The 21,120-nt window shown below is 44.8% G+C and overlaps 1 protein-coding gene across 1 annotated transcript in view; it reads left to right on the plus strand.

The window, feature by feature from the left end:
- The window catches only part of LOC139582667 (MAM domain-containing glycosylphosphatidylinositol anchor protein 2-like), a 407,757-nt gene that overhangs the window by 294,031 nt on the left and 92,606 nt on the right, over positions 1 to 21,120 (plus strand). The window contains exon 12 of the mRNA XM_071412871.1: positions 5,610 to 5,787. Coding sequence (XP_071268972.1) covers positions 5,610 to 5,787 — 178 coding nt within the window. The remainder of the gene's footprint in view (positions 1 to 5,609; positions 5,788 to 21,120) is intronic.

Here is a 21,120-nt window from a genome sequence, read left to right on the forward strand (position 1 = left end):
CTGACAATCCTTTCCGACATAACCCCCAAATGTTAAGCCACCTGTCCTCCATCCGTTAAGGCGGCCCCAGCCATGTCCATGGACTGTTTTAGGGTGATGAATTTGCCCTTCACCAGAATCTTGGAGAAATGTAGAACAGCTGCACTTGTACAATCCAGTCTTGCCCCATACACCAGAGGTTCCTCCAGCAGCCAGTGCACTGACTCCGCTGTAGTGCTTCTGGACACCGTCAGTATAGTCTAAACCCTATGAAGGTCACTGTAAAACAGAGGTACTCCCTCCCTAGAAATCTGGCTACTATCAACCAAAAATAAAGCCTTCTTTTAACCTAATCCCCCTACCTGCTTTAATAGAGGACCTGCCACCCCTCTCCAAACCACATTTTCCGGTCCATAAAGCAACATTTAAATAAACTGGAACCGGAAAGCAGCAGCCCTACTAGCCAGATGTACAAGTCCTCTTTTGACAAATACAAAACACTTTGTGGAACCCAATGATATTTATCCCAAAATAAATCTACAATAATTTCCTATATCTTAGCCAGAAAGCCAGACGGTAGCTCTAAACATGACAACCGATGTCACGGTGCAGAAGCAACCACATTGTTAACAATAATAGTGCGCCCCCTGACATACGAGATAACAACCAACGCCATATCCTCATCCTCCCTTCCACCATTTCAACCACCCTATTCCAATTTTTTGGGGTACACTCCAATATACTTAACCTCCCTTACACCATTTCAGCCCCCCTAGCAAAGACATGATCCCTCCAGACCATTTCCCAATCTGTAAAGCACAACTTTTTTCCCAATTTACCTTTGCAGAGGATATTCCCCTAAACCAATCAACCATGAGACTCAAGCTATCCACCTCCGCTTGATTTATCACTAAAATAACTTTATCATCAGCATAGGCTGAGAGATGAATAGGAGGAATATCCTCTGAAAGGTACACCCATTCAATGCGACTTCTAATGCTATTTAGTTGTGGCTCTATAGCGATGGCATATAACATTCCCGACATTGAACACCCCTGCCTAATACCTCCACACACTTTAAAAGGTGCACTCAAGCCACCGTTAACTTTCGATACACTTTCAATGTCACCATATATCACCCAGAGCTGAAACCAAATGACTCAAAAGCGCGCCATAAGAATTGATGTTCAACTCAGTCAAATACCTTTTCCTGATCAGTTGAAATTAGACCATCATCCAACGCAATAGCCCTAGAGTTGTCCAGAAAATCCAGAATTGGGGAAAAGTTATCCCCTATCTGCCTGCCGGGAACACAGTAGGACGGGTCCATGTGTATGATTTACCCCATCACCTCCCTCAGCCTGTTGTACAAAGCCTTGGACAGGATCTTATAATCAGTGCACAATAAGGCCACCAGCCTCCAGTTCTTCACCTCACTAGGGTCACCCTTTTTTGGCAGTAGGGTGAGGACAGCCCTCCTGCACCTTATCGGTAGTAACCCTCCGGTCAAACTATCATTAACTACTGCTAGCCAATCCTTCCCCAACATAGCCCAAAAATACTTTAAAAAGTAAATGGGAAGCCCATCATTGCCCGGTGCCCTAATATTTTCCATGCCTTTAAATGCAGTGTATAGGTCCTGCAAAGACAATGGTTGTTCTAGCTCAACCTGAGCTTCTGCAGCCACCTGTGGGAGCCCTTCAAATAACTGTTGTGTCACTGTTTTATCCTCTTTGCACTCACACTTGTATAGCTCAGCATAGAACTCTACTTCCCTCTTTCTAATTTCACTAGGGCTAGTGAGCTCCTGTCCAACAGCTGATTTGAGGCAATGAATAATTCTTCTCTCCCCATTCTTTTTCTCTAAACCAAAGAAAATTTGGATGATGCATCCATTTCAGAGATTCCCTGAAACGTACTTCTCACCAATGCCCCATGTGCTCTGATACCCAGCAGGTTTGCCAATGTAGCTTTTTTTCTCTTGAGGGCCTGAGTATGGCCTCGAACTCCTGTGGTCTCAACAAACATCAGGAGTTCCACTATCTCAGACTCTAGGGCGTTCATTGATCTGGTGATATCTCTGGTGACGTTCATTGTGTACTGATTAAAGAATTGTTGAATCTGGATTTTCCCTGTATCCCACCACTGTTGAAGGGATACAAAACTGTCCTCTTGAGACCACCTCTCCCAGAAAAATGAAAACATTTCCTGAAGTGAGTATCACTCAACAACGGTATATTAAAATGCCAGTATGCGCTTTTGGGTTTTACAGCGTTAATATACACCACCTATGTTATTAAACAATGATCAGAAAATCCCACTGGGGTTAACACACTTGATTTACAGATCTGAGATTGATGCTCAAAACAATAAAATCTATCTAACCTGGCCAGAGAGATGGTGTTCTCTCTCACTTGGGCCCATGTGTACTGTCTCGTGCCTCCATGTTGACTCCGCCAAATATCACACTGTTCATGTTTCACAATAAGGTGTTTTTAAAAAAGTCCTGGAGGCTTTATGAGGTTCTTTGTGATTTCTGTCTAAATCACTGACTGTGCAGTTAAAGTCCCCAGCAATAAATATGTCATGACGTTGCCCTCTTTGGGTACAGCGAGCACTATCCCCCTCTCTCTGTCTCCTACACTCAGGCTGCTGCGACCTCAGGTCGTAAATTCCTGGAGGAGATTATCTCCTCATGGCCACAGTATAGAGAGAGAGTGAGTTTTCATAGATAGAACAAATGAATTTCTTCCACCTCACAAAACTTGAGGTCCGAACAACATTTATGTTCTGAAGAAGGTATAAAAGATCGGTGAAGAATCCAGCTACGAACTGGTCCGTTTGGTACAATTTTGTGAAACTCATGGGAGACAATATGGCCACATTACCATAACGCTGTTTATATAATAGCCTCAGTTATGAGGCTTACATCTAATTGTTGTATAAGATGAATGAGTGAGGATGATACTGTTTGTGAAATTGTGTAATGTGATTTTGGACTGTTTAATGAAGGAAACTCCAATTCCCTTTGGAGTTTAACTAAATCAGAGGACCGCCCATGAGCACAGTTATGGTCGGGCACTATCTACAGGCCCTTTTCTGCTCTTCCGAATAAAACCCCCACCCGGGTTTTCTATCACCAGACCAGCTTACCTCGATAACGAGAGGGCCAAGGTTTGAGAGGAGACCATCAACCTGAGTATAAGCTAAGTTTGAGTAGATGGCTGAATCTTTTAACCATACCACGTGGTTAAACTCATAGACTATCGATACCGACAGAATAAGAACAGACAGAATAAGAACAAGTCAAGATATTAATTACTAGTCTGCAGCTAGGAATTTCGTATCATTGAACGCGAGGACCGACAACCGCCGAACCATCTATTCTATAACGACATGAATGAATGTCACTCTGAACTATTCATTCTAACCATGACAGAGAGAGAGAGAGAGGATGGACAGACTCTCCAACAGAAACAAACTTTTCAACAGAGATCCCGACGACACACTGAGCGTAAATATATACACTGCTCAAAAAAATAAAGGGAACACTTAAACAACACAATGTAACTCCAAGTCAATCACACTTCTGTGAAATCAAACTGTCCACTTAGGAAGCAACACTGATTGACAATAAATGTCACATGCTGTTGTGCAAATGGAATAGACAACAGGTGGAAAGTATAGGCAATTAGCAAGACACCCCCAATAAAGGAGTGGTTCTGCAGGCGGTGACCACAGACCACTTCTCAGTTCCTATGCTTCCTGGCTGATGTTTTGGTCACTTTTGAATGCTGGCGGTGCTTTCACTCTAGTGGTAGCATGAGACGGAGTCTACAACCCACACAAGTGGCTCAGGTAGTGCAGCTCATCCAGGATGGCACATCAATGCGAGCTGTGGCAAGAAGGTTTGCTGTGTCTGTCAGCGTAGTGTCCGGAGCATGGAGGCGCTACCAGGAGACAGGCCAGTACATCAGGAGACGTGGAGGAGGCCATAGGAGGGCAACAATCCAGCAGCAGGACCGCTACCTCCGCCTTTGTGCAAGGAGGAGCAGGAGGAGCACTGCCAGAGCCCTGCAAAATGACCTCCAGCAGGCCACAAATGTGCATGTGTCTGCTCAAACGGTCAGAAACAGACTCCATGAGGGTGGTATGAGGGCCTGACGTCCACAGGTGGGGGTTGTGCTTACAGCCCAACACCGTGCAGGACGTTTGGCATTTGCCAGAGAACACCAAGATTGGCAAATTCGCCACTGGCGCCCTGTGCTCTTCACAGATGAAAGCAGGTTCACACTGAGCACGTGACAGACGTGACAGAGTCTGGAGACACCGTGGAGAACGTTCTGCTGCCTGCAACATCCTCCAGCATGACCGGTTTGGCGGTGGGTCAGTCATGGTGTGGGGTGGCATTTCTTTGGGGGGCCGCACAGCCCTCCATGTGCTCGCCAGAGGTAGCCTGACTGCCATTAGGTACCGAGATGAGATCCTCAGACCCCTTGTGAGACCATATGCTGGTGCGGTTGGCCCTGGGTTCCTCCTAATGCAAGACAATGCTAGACCTCATGTGGCTGGAGTGTGTCAGCAGTTCCTGCAAGAGGAAGGCATTGATGCTATGGACTGGCCCGCCCGTTCCCCAGACCTGAATCCAATTGAGCACATCTGGGACATCATGTCTCGCTCCATCCATTGCACCACAGACTGTCCAGGAGTTGGCGGATGCTTTAGTCCAGGTCTGGGAGGAGATCCCTCAGGAGACCATCCGCCACCTCATCAGGAGCATGCCCAGGCGTTGTAGGGAGGTCATACAGGCACGTGGAGGCCACACACACTACTGAGCCTCATTTTTACTTGTTTTAAGGACATTACATCAAAGTTGGATCAGCCTGTAGTGTGGTTTTCCACTTTAATTTTGAGTGTGACTCCAAATCCAGAACTCCATGGGTTGATAAATTTGATTTCCATTGATAATTTTTGTGTGATTTTGTTGTCAGCACATTCAACTATATAAAGAAAAAAGTATTTAATAAGAATATTTCATTCATTCAGATCTAGGATGTGTTATTTTAGTGTTCCCTTTATTTTTTTGAGCAGTGTATATTGATTGCAATTATTCCCGAATGAGTGAGCGTTCATGTGCAAAGGATTAGCATTTAAGGCACGTGCCCGGTCTGTGTGATGCGATGGATAGAGAAACATTGTGGACTGTGATTAGAGGGAAACTTCAAAGATGACCATGTTTGGTGAGAGGATTTTGACCAGAATGAGAAGGGAAAGGCAAGTGTTGAGAATCTACTATAGATTGGTTAGCATCACTACTGGTCATGCCCCCTGTCGTGTCTTGTAAAGGTTTCTAAACTACATTCATGACATGAGTCTCATTCCTATTCAATTATTCAATCTGGACTTACTCTTCTTCTCCATTCCCAAAGGCAACACTGGTTTGAATCACCGAAATGTGGGAGTCTTATTATAGTGTTATTTACTTTCCGTGTGTGTGTGTCCATGTGTGTCCGTGTGTGTCCGTGTGTGTCCGTGTGTGTCCGTGTGTGTCCGTGCCTGCATGCCCCTGAATTCATGTGTGTGTTAGATTCACGAATTCTAACTCTGTTGTAATGTGTCCTCCTGTCCAGATGGGACAACAGCGGTGGTGGGAGCAGGAGATCACTGTGGAAGGAACCATCACCAAGGGAGAGCTGATCACACACAACCTGACAGAGCTTATCAAGCCAGAGGCCTATGAGGTGCGCCTCACCCCCATCACACGCTTCGGAGAGGGGGACTCCACCATCAGGATCATCACCTACAGTGGTGAGTAGACCATTGGATCAGTCTCTGTACTGTATGTCTAGGGTTGCACAATTCTGATAACTTTCAGAAAATTCCCAAGTTTTCCAGAAACACTCGTTGAGGATTCCTGTTTTCCTGCTCATTCCCTCCTGATTCTGGGAATCTTCCAACTGGGATTTCTGGAAAACCTGGATATTTTGGGAACCCTACTGTATATCTAGTTGTTCTTTTTGATTGTGGATGTAATAACATCAGGCATATATTATTAGGGCTGTTGCGGTGACCGTATTACGGCCACACCGGCGGTCATGAGTCATGAATGCAGTCAAATTCCACGTGACCGTTTAGTCACAGTAATTAAGCTCTGATGTGGCTGATAGTCGTTAGTAGCCTAGCAAACTTGCTGCCTGGTACTCAGCACTCTATCGTCCCTCTAATCACTCTGACATCAACGCAAATGTAATCGAAAATCGAATCAAACATAAGCTCATGTTGCGCAACATGTCTATAGGCTATGCAATTGCGTGAGAAAACAGAGGGAATGCCTCTTAAAAAGAGTAGGATCCCATCAGCTTTCTATAGGCTAGGCCTACCATATTTATTTCTAAACTTTCCTAATATTTAGCACAATGCTTATCTTTACAACCGGAGTATAGCATAACTGGCTGGCATAAAAATGAACCACAGGAAAATTGGCCTCCATTCTCTATTTAAGTGTAGAGATGACATGCATTTTCATGCATGATAATAGTCCATTCTAAGTTAAAACAAATTTCACACATGTATTATTTAGTATATGTAAAGACAAGATTTAATCAAGAATAGTCTGATGGGTGACAATATTAGCCTGTCACTTGTGAATTATATATTATCACTTATCACTTGTGAATGATGCCCAGCTTAAGGCAAGAAACAATGCCTTTTTTGTGACTTTTTCGAATCATAGTCACATAGACATATGTTTTGATGAGGTTTGTATCACAACTAAAGTGGCCAAATAACTTCTTAAAATGCCTAACTGGCATACATACGCAGCACGTGAGTTTCAAGTTTGTGAAAGATCATTTTCACCATAAAAATGCACCTTTATAATACAAGCATTACATGCATAATCTCATTTGTGGTGATAATGGTGTTTCCCACGAATGGAAGATTTGCACTTTTAGCCTACTGCCGTGTGTACATTGCTGCACTTATAATGTTCGTTAGGCCTACTCATCTTGTTGGTTGACGAAAAATAAATGTGGACAGGTCTTCCAATATCTCCAATATGCACCTCGGAATTGGATAAGGACGCTCACTTGCGTCCCCAAGCAGGCAGCACCCAGGGATTAGGTGCATTATGGCCACACAAAGATGATGCCGCCAGGAAATTTGAGGCATTATCAAGTAGTTCTCAAATTGTGAATGAGAGACTGACGAAGTGTGTACAGTCTGCACAAAAAAACAAAGCAGAGCTCATACCTTTCAAGCGACGTTTTTCAAATCATCAGTAGAGTCACATCATGCAGCCTTATTCAGGAGCTAGCTTGTCTATGCTAGCTAACCCACAGCAAAACCCATTATTGACAGTGAGATACCGGAGCTACCTTGGCTATCATGCTAACCCAGAGAGCAGAAGACACAAAGCATCATAACATCTGCCAGTAAATTCAAGATCCCATCTGCAACCTTTGTCAGAATGACAAGACATACCATCAGTGTAAGTAAATGTTGTATGTATCTGAATGACTACTGGTTAAGTGATGCTCAGGCTATAGTTAGCAGATATCTTTTAGCTAAGCTAGGCTATAGGACCTGTGATTGAGAAGCACTCAATCACACTGACTGTGCTGCTAGCTGTCAGACACACCGTCTGCCTGCCTGCGTGCTGCACCCTGAGATGAGCTGCTGCCCGACTTCTGCAGTTTTGAATTATTCAGTTTTACTGCAGCTCATCAGAGCTGTGAGAGGCTGCTTCTGCAGCTCTGAGCAGCTCCTTGCCCTGGTGTGCGTGTGCATGCGTGTGTGTGTGTGTGTCTGTGTGTGTGTCTACATGCGTGTGCATGTGACTATACTAATAGCTAATTACAGTAGTGTAGGCCTGGAAATGGGCCAGGGACGGCACCAGCTCCCACTACTACACACCCACATGCTAGCAGACATGCTGCTGTATGCTAGGGATGTCTCACATGACTATGAGACTAGCATAGGAAATATTGTTGTAATTACCATTCTACTGTCATTATCACTCTCATACTGTATAGCATTCTCCAAATGAATACATTTAGAAACTGAGTGATGTAATGACATATGATGTACCTAGTGCAGGGTTCCCCAACAGGCGGAACGCTGGCCGAATTTGGCCCACAGGTGGTTTTATTTGCCCCCCCAAGTTTTATTTTTCCCCCTTTTTTTCTCCCCAATTTCGTGATATCAAATTAATAGTTACAGTCTTGTCCCATTGCTCCAACTCCCGTACGGACTCGGGAGAGGCAAAGGTTGAGAGCCATGCGTCCTCCGAAACACAACCCTGCCAAGCCGCACTGCTTCTTGACACACTTCCCACTTAACCCAGAAGCCAGCCGCACCAATGTGTTGGAGGAAACAGCGTACAACTGGCGTCCGTGTCAGCGTGCATTCACCCGGCCCACCACAAGGGGTCGCTAGAGCGCGATGGGGCAAGGACATCCCGGTCGGCCAAACCCAGACGACTCTAGGCCAATTGTGCGCCGCCTCATGGGTCTCCCGGTCGCGGCACAGCCCGGGATCAAACCAGGGTCTGTAGTCACGCCTCAAGCACTGCAATGCAGTGCCTTAGACCGTTGCTCCACTCTGGAGGCCCCCCTCCCACAAGTTTTCAGAGCAAAAAATAATAATATGTATTAATATTTTTGGGGTGGGGGGTTGAATTGTCATTGTTGGACATAAAAGACTGTTAAAACATCAGGGAATCAGCGCCAAGTGATTTTAATTTAGGAAATCTGTTCCCAAGTATTCTCACGCATAATAGAGACGTGATCATATACCATTGTAAGGGAGGTTTCAAATGATTATGTTTTAGTGAAATTATATCTGTTCGGGCTTCTTGCGGTCAATTTGCTGTCTACAAATGATTTGTAATTATGTTCTGGAGTCCCGATCATGCGCTCAAGAAAAGATTTGCCCGCGGCTGAATCTAGTTAATGATCCCTGCCCTAGTGCATCACATCATGTCATCAGGGAGGAGACATGCACAAGAATCTGATTAAAAAAGATATGTCATTATGTTAGTGTTAATTACAGTGTTATTATACCACCTGAGGTTCACTAGTTGATAGGAAATATAATTATCCCATATGTTTCATAGTGTTTTTGAGTTTGCAGGAAAGTAACATAATGACTATGGAGCAACATTAGACCAATTTCCTGTAGACCAAGATTAAGTTAACTCATCATTTGGTTCTGTGATGATGATGATGATGTAGGCTTACACAGCTTTTTAGGTCTGACAGAATGGCAGGATGAGCAATTCCTCCTTTGTGGGCAAACAGCAGAGGATAGCAGGTTTGCTGAGTTTGTTAGTGAAAACTGCTTAGTGTCCCAAGCTGGCTGTGGTATGAAGAATGGCTGTGTCACCAATCTCCCACAGACACACTCTGGGATTCTGCTGTTGTGACAAAGTCAGCAGCTGTTTGCTGATCCAAACTCAGTCTTTGCTTTCCAACAGCCCCTCCAAAACAGACTTAATGTGTGGGTGGCCCCTACCTGTCCCACACACATTGACAGTGTAGCAAAGACTCTCTATTACACGGTGCGTTTGTCCTGAAAGAATGAAATATCATGTCTGCCCTGGCAGAAACTGCAGTACCTGGTCAGAATACCAGCCAAAAGTGTGTGAGCATTCTGTCTCCCTGGCATGACCAAACCCTCACTAAATCTGACTGTGAGTATATTAACCACTGCTGTGTGACCTGTCTATCTCCCTCTAGCCCAGGTGAGGGGGTCACTGGTAAGCCAGTTGTGTGTTCCAGTTGAGGGGGTCACTGATAAGCTAGTTGTGTGATTCAGTCCTCTCCTGTCTGTGTCACTGCGTTCAGAGACTGGGCTGAGGCATGCCCTGCAGTTTACAATGCTGCTGTTAAGCTCATCCATTCAGAAGCTCAGAGTGATGGGAGTATAGTCACTCTCACCAATTTGTTTTCTCTTCTCTTACTTTGTCTTCTTTTTAATTTCTTCTACTCTCTTCTCTTACCTCTTCTACCCTCTTCTCTCCTCTTCTACCCTCTTCTCTCCTGTTCTACCCTCTTCTCTCCTCTTCTACCCTCTTCTCTCCTCTTCTACCCTCTTCTCTTTCCTCTTCTATCCCCTTCCCCCTCTTCTATCCCCTTCTCTCCTCTTCTACCATCTTCTCTCCTCTTCTACTCTTTTCTCTCCTCTTCTACGCTCTTCTCTTTCCTCTTCTATCCCCTTTTCTCCTCTCTTCTCTCCTCTTTTCTCTTCTCTCCTTTCATCTCTTTTCCTCTTCTCTCCTCTCCTCTCCTCACTTCTTTTCTCCTCTTCTATTTTTCTCTCCTCTTCTCTCCTCTCAGCTCTTCTCTTTTCCTCTTCTGTTCACTTCTCTTCTCTCTTCTCTTTTCCTCTTCTGTCCTCTCCTCACTTCTTTTCTCTTTTTCTCTCCTCTCAGCACTTCTCTTTTCCTCTTCTGTTCACTTCTCTTCTCTTTTCATCTTCTGTCCTCTTCTCTCCTCTCTTTTCCTTTTCTGTCCTCTTCTCTCTTCTCTTTTCCTCTTCTGTCCTCTCCTCTCCTCACTTCTTTTCTCCTCTTCTCTTTTCATCTTCTGTACTCTTCTCTCCTCTCTTTTCCTTTTCTGTACTCTTCTCTCTTCTCTTTTCCTCTTCTGTCCTCTCCTCTCCTCTCTTTTCCTTGCCTCTCTCGATGCAGGAGACAAGCTGGAAATTGAAGCACAATAATAGCCTGTAATGCATACAGATAGAATAAGAGAGAAAAACAGAGTGAAAAGAGAGAGGGAAAGGGAAAACATTTCAAATGAAGGACACAGGGATGTGATCCCAAAGTTATTTCTGTCCTCGAGATTCAAGCAGTGTTTCTGGAATTCACAGTGATTATTCCGGTTGGCAGGTTTGAGCCGTGAACACGCCATCACACAGTCTTTAAGAGATGGCCCCTCACCAAGACCAGACCCTTTAAACGTGATTGATATGAATCTTGGAGAGCAGGCGTTGGCAGGGGATTGTAGGTTGTGGGGTTTATGAACGGTCGGGTTGTTCTGGCCTATCGGCACCTTGAGCCTTGCCATTAAACGCTTTGCTTTGTAATACAGTAGGGGACCAGTGGACATGGAAGCCTGCCAAGATGAAGTCACTGCCTCTCTCTCTGTGTGTGTGTGTGTGTGTGTGTGTGCGCGTCTTAGCCGGACCCTAGTGTGTGTGGCTGTAAATGAGCTCTTCGTATCACAGTCAACATGGTGGATTTGGAACAAGATGCACTGGCAAACCCATCTAGTAGACATCTAGTCTCCCTGGCAGACACATCTAGTAGAAACCTAGTCTCCTTGGCAGACACATCTAGTAGACTTCTAGTCTCCTTGGCAGACACATCTAGTAGACTTCTAGTCTCCTTGGCAGACACATCTAGTAGACATCTAGTCTTCCTGACAGACACATCTAGTAGAAACCTAGTCTCCTTGGCAGACACATCTAGTAGACTTCTAGTCTCCCTGGCAGACAAATCTAGTAGACTTCTAGTCTTCCTGACAGACACATCTAGTCTCCCTGGCAGACACATCTAGTAGACATCTAGTCTCCCTGTCAGACACATCTAGTAAACATCTAGTCTCCCTGGCAGACACATCTAGTAGACTTCTAGTCTCCCTGGCAGACACATCTAGTAGACATCTAGTCTCCCTGGCAGACACATCTAGTAAACATTTAGTCTCCCTGGCAGACACATCTAGTAGACATCTAGTCTCCCTGGCAGACACATCTAGTAGACATCTAGTCTCCCTGGCAGACACATCTAGTCTCCCTGGCAGACACATCTAGTAGACATCTAGTCTCCCTGTCAGACACATTTAGTCTCCCTAACAGACACATCTAGTCTCCCTGGCAGACACATCTAGTAAACATCTAGTCTCCCTGTCAGACACATTTAGTCTCCCTAACAGACACATCTAGTCTCCCTGGCAGACACATCTAGTAGACATCTAGTCTCCCTGTCAGACACATTTAGTCTCCCTAACAGACACATCTAGTCTCCCTGGCAGACACATCTAGTAGACATCTAGTCTCCCTAACAGACACATCTAGTAAACATCTAGTCTCCCTGGCAGACACATTTAGTCTCCCTGGCAGACACATCTAGTAGACATCTAGTCTCCCTGGCAGACACATTTAGTCTCCCTGGCAGACACATCTAGTAGACATCTAGTCTCCCTGGCAGACACATTTAGTCTCCCTAACAGACACATCTAGTCTCCCTGGCAGACACATCTAGTAAACATCTAGTCTCCCTGTCAGACACATTTAGTCTCCCTAACAGACACATCTAGTCTCCCTGGCAGACACATCTAGTAGACATCTAGTCTCCCTGTCAGACACATTTAGTCTCCCTAACAGACACATCTAGTCTCCCTGGCAGACACATCTAGTAGACATCTAGTCTCCCTGGCAGACACATCTAGTAGACATCTAGTCTCCCTAACAGACACATCTAGTAAACATCTAGTCTCCCTGGCAGACACATTTAGTCTCCCTGGCAGACACATCTAGTAGACATCTAGTCTCCCTGGCAGACACATTTAGTCTCCCTAACAGACACATCTAGTCTCCCTGGCAGACACATCTACTCTCCCTGGCAGACACATCTAGTAGACATCTAGTCTCCCTGGCAGACACATTTAGTCTCCCTAACAGACACATCTAGTCTCCCTGGCAGACACATTTAGTCTCCCTAACAGACACATCTAGTCTCCCTGGCAGACACATCTAGTCTCCCTGGCAGACACATTTAGTCTCCCTAACAGACACATCTAGTCTCCCTGGCAGACACATCTAGTCTCCCTGGCAGACACATTTAGTCTCCCTAACAGACACATCTAGTCACCCTGGCAGACACATCTAGTCTCCCTAACAGACACATCTAGTCTCCCTGGCAGACACATCTAGTCTCCCTAACAGACACATCTAGTCTCCCTGGCAGATGCTTTGGAGTATATAATGGTGTTCAAGAGAATTGAGTTTAAATAAAGTGTATACTGTAAAGTTCACGTTTAAATAAGGCATTACTTAGAAGTGTACCTACAAGCATACAAGCAAAGAGTACACTCATATACTCTAGCCTAGTCCTAACTGTTACAATTACTCTATCTCTCACCGTCTTTCGTTAATTGAACCATTTGTGTGGGAACAATGGAGAAATGGAGGATCATTTTAAGTCTTCACAGCTTGCCTGGGAGCTCTTTAGCACCCACAGTTGACACAGTATGATGCAATTTCCAGTCTATAACATATTCAGTAGGCACCTCAAATGTCTGTACGCTATAGGGAACACAATGTCTTTGATGGGCCAGTCATAACTTGTTGTTCAGGAACTGCTACTGCACCTGGACAATCAGACCAAATAATGTTTAAGCATGCTGTGACAATACTTACTGTCAAGTTCGGTCTATTGTGTCTGCTCGTAAAACCCAATTACTACACGAAATAGAAATGAAAATATATTTGTAATGACACTGCTTGGCATGAAGTGGGTGTGGGTGGGTGTGTCGTGGAGAGGGTAGAGGGGGAAAGATATGACTGAAATAGACATTCATTTAGACTACGGCTGTGTGACTCAGAGGCTGCAGGTAAAATATCAGTCAAATGAAACATATTTTCATAAGCAAGGCCTCAGAAAATGGTAGAGAGAGAGAAATGTGGAAAGAGTGCGAATCGGAGGAGAGAGCGATAGAGGAGGGGAAACAGGAGAGAGAAAGGAGAAATTGGGAGAGGAACGAGAAAAAGAGAGGAGAGAGATTCGGCTTGGGAGTGCTCACTAGAGAATAAAAGAATAGAACTGTCAGAAAAATCAGCAGCATCTGTTTCCAGGCCCGCGGCTAAAGCATAAAACTATTCTCTCAACCAGAATGATTCCACTCTGTGGAGCCTTTTATTTCTCTGCTGCACTGTGGAACTACAGTGTTTGGACATGGGATTCAGTCTCATCGATATGCTTGGAAATATAAAAGGGCCTATAGCTACATCTCCTTAATCTTTTACTCCAAACTGTAGGCATACTGTATGCCAGGGATCATCAACCAGATTCAGCCGTGGGTCTATTTTTTATTTTCTTGAGCAGATGGTCAGGGCGCCGTAACATAATAACAAATTATTTGTAGACTGCAAATTGACCAATATTGTTATTATCTTCGGAAGTGTCGGAATACTGAGGAAAAGATATCCTAAATTAAAATCACTTGCAGCTGATTTCCTGATGTTTTTACAATGTTTTATGTCCAACAATGACATTACATTTTTTATTATTATTACTTTGCTCAGAAAACTTGTGGGGGGGGGAAAATAAAACCTGCGGGCTGCCAGTTGGGGAACCCTGCTGTATGCTTTAAACTATTCAACCTCTCAAGTCAATGTGTTTGAATGAGTGGGACTACTACAAGGCTGCAACAGTTATTTTACCTTTAGAATTGATTTGTGTCTGTCCTCATTATAGGAAAAACATCATGGTTGACTGTTGGATTTCTCAATACACAATCTCAAAGACACCAGTTTTCATGCTTCTGCTATTGGCTGGCAGCAGCTGTTAGGGCAAACAGACACACCCACAGTGACTCACCTAGAAGTGGTTCCTTTAGAAAGGGGCTGTCCAAATATTGTGGTGACCCTGGCAGTTGCAGCACAAAATATTGTTTTCCTGTCTCTGGGTGTACTGTTTAGTTCTGTCCTGCAGTCAATTGACCAAATCGCCCTCTAGTGGCCTGAAGGGTGGAATATTACTACAAATAAAATCATAATTCCATAATTAATAAACATCTGGTGTTTATGTCAAACGGTTTTGTTATATTTTGTATTCTGTGATGTATAGAAAGTGTAATATTGGGATGAAAACTCAAAATGTAATACATTTAAACTCTATGACATGGTAAATGTGTCTTCTTTGTTTTAAGACCATAACCATGTGTTTGATGTGTATACTTTAGTTTCAAAGTAGATTTGTTTAAGACTACCAAGAAACACTCTGTGTGACCCTGATTTAGCCAACAGCAGTATTATTAACAAAAGAGGCTTATTCGGTTCCTGCAGTGTCTCCTCTATCTGTAGGAAGAGTGCATTGAGTGTGTACTGTATAGGAAGTAGCCTATAGGCAGCGTAGGTTCAGGGCTCTTGTCCTTCATCATGAGGGGAAGTTGCAGAACTGTCTAGTTTTGCTACAGCCATGCTCAGTCACAGTATAACTTCCTAACAAACCACTGTAAAGAGGGCCTTGGTCAAACAACCCTTGGACTACAACAAAGAGTATATAGAAGAAGAGTAATATCCATTAGACACTTGCAAGATGATGTGTGAAACTTTCCATAAAGGACAAAAATGTCCTTCTTGCTTTCATTCTCTCATCTCCTCTCCCAATTCCTCTCCTATCTTTTCTTTTTCTGTCCTCTGCTCTCTTATCTTCCTTTCATCTCCTCATCTCTTCTCTTCTTCTCTCCTTTCCTCTTCTCTCCTCTCCTTTCCTCTCCTCTCGTATACTCTTCTGTCCTCTTCTCTCCTTTCCTCTTCTCTCCTCTCCTTTCCTCTTCTCTCCTCTCCTCTTTTCACCTTCAGCTACTTTTGGTTATTTTCCATCGTCCTCTCCCTCCCTCTTAATTTCCTCTTTCCACTGTCTCTTATTTCCTGTCCTCCTTCTTCCTTTTCTTGTCATGGATTGAGAAACAGCTGTGTTTATAGCTAAAGGACCGCCTCACAACAATAAGTCTGAAAAATGGCTCTCTTTTCTTTTATCTCCATGAATCGCCTCTATTTCAGTTCGCCTCAGTGTATAGGGGACCTGGCTGTCCCTTCAGTTCTTAACCAATGTTTTCGTTTTGGGAATGATTTGTTAATACTTCAAATCAAATTTAATCGAGTGGATTAAAATCTATTCCTTCCATGAGTTGCTGAGTTCCATAAATCATTGCCAGTAGCTGTAACACAGTTCTGCGGTTAAGCTGAAGTTGCACATCTATTCACGGGGACAGGAATCTAACATTAAAAATCTCATGCATCTTCCTGACAGCTTAAATTGTATTTACTCCACACAAAAATGAGCTGCAGGGCTAACTGGTTTAAATTGAGGGAAAAAAACAAAAGTGTTTTTTACCCTTGACCTTTCTGTGTTTGCCACCTGGCTAAACCATCTTAAATTATCAATGAAGAATATTGATGAAGCCAGGCAGAAGAGTGGCAGGTAGAATGCACAACGACCCTGACAGGTATTTTAATAAGGGGGACACTCTACTGGATCCTGTTCTGTGGATTATATTTCTGTAACTGGCACAACCGTCTTTTAGTGGAATGTCACCAGTGTTGCTCTGGAATATTAAAGTATTCTTCTCATGTTTATGTAACTGTAGTGATATGATAGATAGGTCACCAGTGTAGCTCTAGAATATTATAGTTAATAAAAATCAAATTCAAGCATACGTTTGTTTTATTAACACGGAATAATGAGTAGAAAGGTGAGGTCACAGACTGTTTCCCAACTCATTCATTTAGGCTCTCTACAAAGAACTCGTTACAGGCCACCATCAGCTCAGAAACTAAAACGACAAACTCCTGAAAGACCAGTGGGTTGCCTGATATAATTTACAGGGATGACTTTTCCAGACTACCTGACCAGGGAAAACGCTGGGCCCTAGTATAGTTTGTTATACGAGGCCCTTCGTTTTTCCTCATCACCCCACATGTTCAGGGAAATCTCCTGGGGCCTCATTTATAACCGTTGCACACAACATTTCTGCGCACGCCATTTCTGAAAACTCTGAGCATGTACACAAAAATTTAGATTTATTAACTTGGCACATGCCATACATACTCATGTCTCCTGTGGTAAAACTGTGCACGTGAACGAGCATTAAAACTCCACCTGGAAAACACCTCCATACACATACAGTCAAATATTTTGCATAAGCTACCGGTCTATTTATTGTGTTGGCAGAATGTTTTCATACACATTTATGCTGTATCTGGAAAAGGACAGTGTCAGTTTCTGAACAAGAAAACAATAGCAAATTGTCGTGGACCTGTCTACAAAATGTTTGAATTTAACAAAGTTTTAAATCGACTTTTCCCCCCAACCTAAATATTATGGACTGGCCGTGAATTCTGAAATTATAGGGCAGGCTACAAAAAAAATGCAATTACAATACTTACAGTAGTTAGATGTTTTAATTTATTTTTCATAGTACTACTGATATTCATCACTGCATTGTTGGGAAAGAGCAAGCAAGAAAGGCATTTCACTGTAATCATGCACATGACAATAAAAACTAGAAACTTGATACAAGATGGCGTAGCAGTCGGACGTGTCTTTGTTTTGTCCTGTCCCGTGTAAATAGTCTTCGTATTTTTCGTATACATTTCGTATATATTTTAATTTCACTTTCCATCTAGGAACTGAATATACATTCCTACATTCCGCCTCACCCAATGTGGTACGGACCTGCTATTTTTTTATACTTTAGAACCGTAACCCCAATCAGAAGCTAGCCAGATAACTAGCTACTAGCTAGTAGTCAGTTAGCCACTGCTGCGGTCTTCACCCTCAACTCGGACACAGCCAGCTTCAATACCGGGCCAATACCTGCCAGTCTGCAAGCGCGATATCAACCCAGAGCATATAGGACTGCTTTTTCTCTACCACATCACCGGATTCCTGACGCAAGCTCTGGACAATTACACCGTATCATCACAGCTAGCTAGCTGCAACCGAGTGGCTACTACTGGCTAACACCTCTGTCCCGAAGCAAGCACCAGTTAGCCTTGAGCTAGCCTCGAGCTAGGCCCATCTGCCGGCTAGCTGAAGAGGTCTACCAGCGAATTCTTGGGCTACAATACCAGCTACAAGCTAATTTAGCCATTTTTTTTGCCGCTGCTAGTAGCTTTTACCTTCTGCACAGACACCAGCCCTGTTATTAGCCTGGATATTACTCACCAATTTACCAGCATCGGACTGTCTCTCGACAACAACGCCGGATTCCTGCCGTAATCCCTGAGCCACTACTTCTGATCCTCACAGCTAGCTTGTAGCTAGCGCAGCTAGCGCCACTGCCACGAAGCTAGCACCAGTTAGCAAACACAATTCTACAATTCACAACCTCTCTTTCGCCATCGCCATCTGGCTTGGATTCTCTGTCGACACGACCACGTCTGAGCAGACCCCCTCCGTCTGAGCAGACCACCCCCCGGGCTACTAACTTTAAACGCCGCGTGCTAGCTTAGTGGAGGCCTCCCTGCTCCATCTACGGCTGCCCCCTGGACACTATGATCACTTGGCTACATAGCTGATGCATGCTTGACTGTCCTTTAATTCACGGTACTCCATTCTGTTTATTTGTGTTTTATCTGTCGGCTCTGTGCTTTAACTCAGGATCTGTGTGTAGTTAATCCGACCCTCTCTGCCTAGTCGTCGCCATTTTTACCTGTTGTTGCTGTGTTAGACTAGCACCCTGTTATTGCTGCTGTTATCTTACCTGTTGTTTTAGCTAGCTCTCCCAATCAAGACCTGCAATCACTTTATGCCTTATTGTATGTCTCTCTCAAATATCAATATGCCTTGCATACTGTTGTTCAGGCTAGTTATCATTATCATTGTTTTGGTTTGCAATGGACCCTGTAGTTCCACTCTCCGTACCTCTGATACCTCCTTGGTCCCACCCCCCACACATGCGGTGACCTCACCCATTGAGACCAGCATGTCCAGAGATACAACCTCTCTTATCATCACCCAGCGCCTGGGCTTGCCTCCGCTGTACCCACGCCCCACCATACCCCTGTCTGCACATTATGCCCAGAATCTATTCTACCACGCCCATAAATCTGCTCCTTTTATTCTTTGTCCCCAACGCTCTAGGCGACCAGTTTTGATAGCCTTTAGCCGCACCCTCATCCTACTACTCCTCTGTTCCTCGGGTGATGTGGAGGTAAACCCAGGCCCTGCATGTCCCCAGTCACCCTCATTTGTTGACTTCTGTGATCGAAAAAGCCTTGGCCTCATGCATGTCAACATCAGAAGCCTCCTCCCTAAGTTTGCCTTACTCACCGCTTTAGCACACTCTGCCAACCCTGATGTCCTTGCCGTGTCCGAATCCTGGCTTAGGAAGGCCACCAAAAATTCTGAGATTTCCATACCCAACTATAACACTTTCCGTCAAGATAGAACTGCCAAAGGGGGAGGAGTTGCAATCTACTGCAGAGAGAGCCTGCAAAGTTCTGTCATACTTTCCAGGTCTATGCCCAAACAGTTCGAACTTCTAATTTTAAAAATTAATCTCTCCAGAAATAAGTCTCTCACTGTTGCCGCCTGCTACAGACCCCCCTCAGCTCCCAGCTGTGCCCTGGACACCATCTGTGAATTGATCGCTCCCCATCTAGCTTCAGAGTTTGTTCTGTTAGGTGACCTAAACTGGGATATGCTTAACACCCCGGCAGTCCTACAATCCAAGCTTGATGCCCTCAATCTCACACAAATCATCAAGGAACCCACCAGGTACAACCCTAAATCCGTAAACATGGGCACCCTAATAGACATTATCCTGACCAACCTGCCCTCCAAATACACCTCTGCTGTCTTCAATCAAGATCTCAGCGATCACTGCCTCATTGCCTGTATCCGCCACGGGTCCGCGGTCAAACGACCACCCCTCATCACTGTCAAACGCTCCCTAAAACACTTCTGCGAGCAGGCCTTTCTAATCGACCTGGCCCGGGTACCCTGGAAGGATATTGACCTCATCCCGTCAGTTGAGGATGCCTGGTCATTCTTTAAATGTTACTTCCTCACCATATTAGACAAGCATGCTCCGTTCAAAAAATGCAGAACCAAGAACAGATATAGCCCTTGGTTCACTCCAGACCTGACTGCCCTCGACCAGCACAAAAACATCCTGTGGCGAACTGCAATAGCATCGAAGAGCCCCCGCGATATGCAACTGTTCAGGGAAGTCAGGAACCAATACACGCAGTCAGTCAGGAAAGCAAAGGCCAGCTTTTTCAAGCAGAAATTTGCATCCTGTAGCTCTAACTCCAAAAAGTTCTGGGATACTGTAAAGTCCATGGAGAACAAGAGCACCTCCTCCCAGCTGCCCACTGCACTGAGGCTAGGTAACACGGTCACCACCGATAAATCCGTGATAATCGAAGACTTCAACAAGCATTTCTCAATGGCTGGCCATGCCTTCCTCCTGGCGACTCCAACCTTGGCCAACAGCCCCGCCCCCCCCGCTGCTACTCGCCCAAGCCTCCCCAGCTTCTCCTTTACCCAAATCCAGATAGCAGATGTTCTGAAAGAGCTGGAAAACCTGGACCCATACAAATCAGCTGGGCTTGACAATCTGGACCCCCTATTTCTGAAACTGTCCGCCGCCATTGTCGCACCCCCTATCACCAGCCTGTTCAACCTCTCCTTCGTATCATCTGAGATCCCCAAGGATTGGAAAGCTGCCGCGGTCATCCCCCTCTTCAAAGGGGGAGACACCCTGGACCCAAACTGTTACAGACCTATATCCATCCTGCCCTGCCTATCTAAGGTCTTCGAAAGCCAAGTCAACAAACAGATCACTGACCATCTCGAATCCCACCGTACCTTCTCCGCTGTGCAATCCGGTTTCCGAGCCGGTCACGGGTGCACCTCAGCCACGCTCAAGGTACTAAACGATATCATAACCGCCATCGATAAAAGACATTACTGTGCAGCCGTCTTCATCGACCTGGCCAAGGCTTTCGACTCTGTCAATCACCATATTCTTATCGGCAGACTCAGTAGCCTCGGTTTTTCTAATGACTGCCTTGCCTGGTTCACCAACTACTTTGCAGACAGAGTTCAGTGTGTCAAATCGGAGGGCATGTTGTCCGGTCCTCTGGCAGTCTCTATGGGGGTACCACAGGGTTCAATTCTCGGGCCGACTCTTTTCTCTGTATACATCAATGATGTTGCTCTTGCTGCGGGCGATTCCCTGATCCACCTCTACGCAGACGACACCATTCTATATACTTCCGGCCCTTCCTTGGACACTGTGCTATCTAACCTCCAAACGAGCTTCAATGCCATACAACACTCCTTCCGTGGCCTCCAACTGCTCTTAAACGCTAGTAAAACCAAATGCATGCTTTTCAACCGTTCGC

This window comes from Salvelinus alpinus, chromosome 8, assembly GCF_045679555.1.
Source record: "Salvelinus alpinus chromosome 8, SLU_Salpinus.1, whole genome shotgun sequence".
Lineage (NCBI taxonomy): Eukaryota > Metazoa > Chordata > Actinopteri > Salmoniformes > Salmonidae > Salvelinus > Salvelinus alpinus.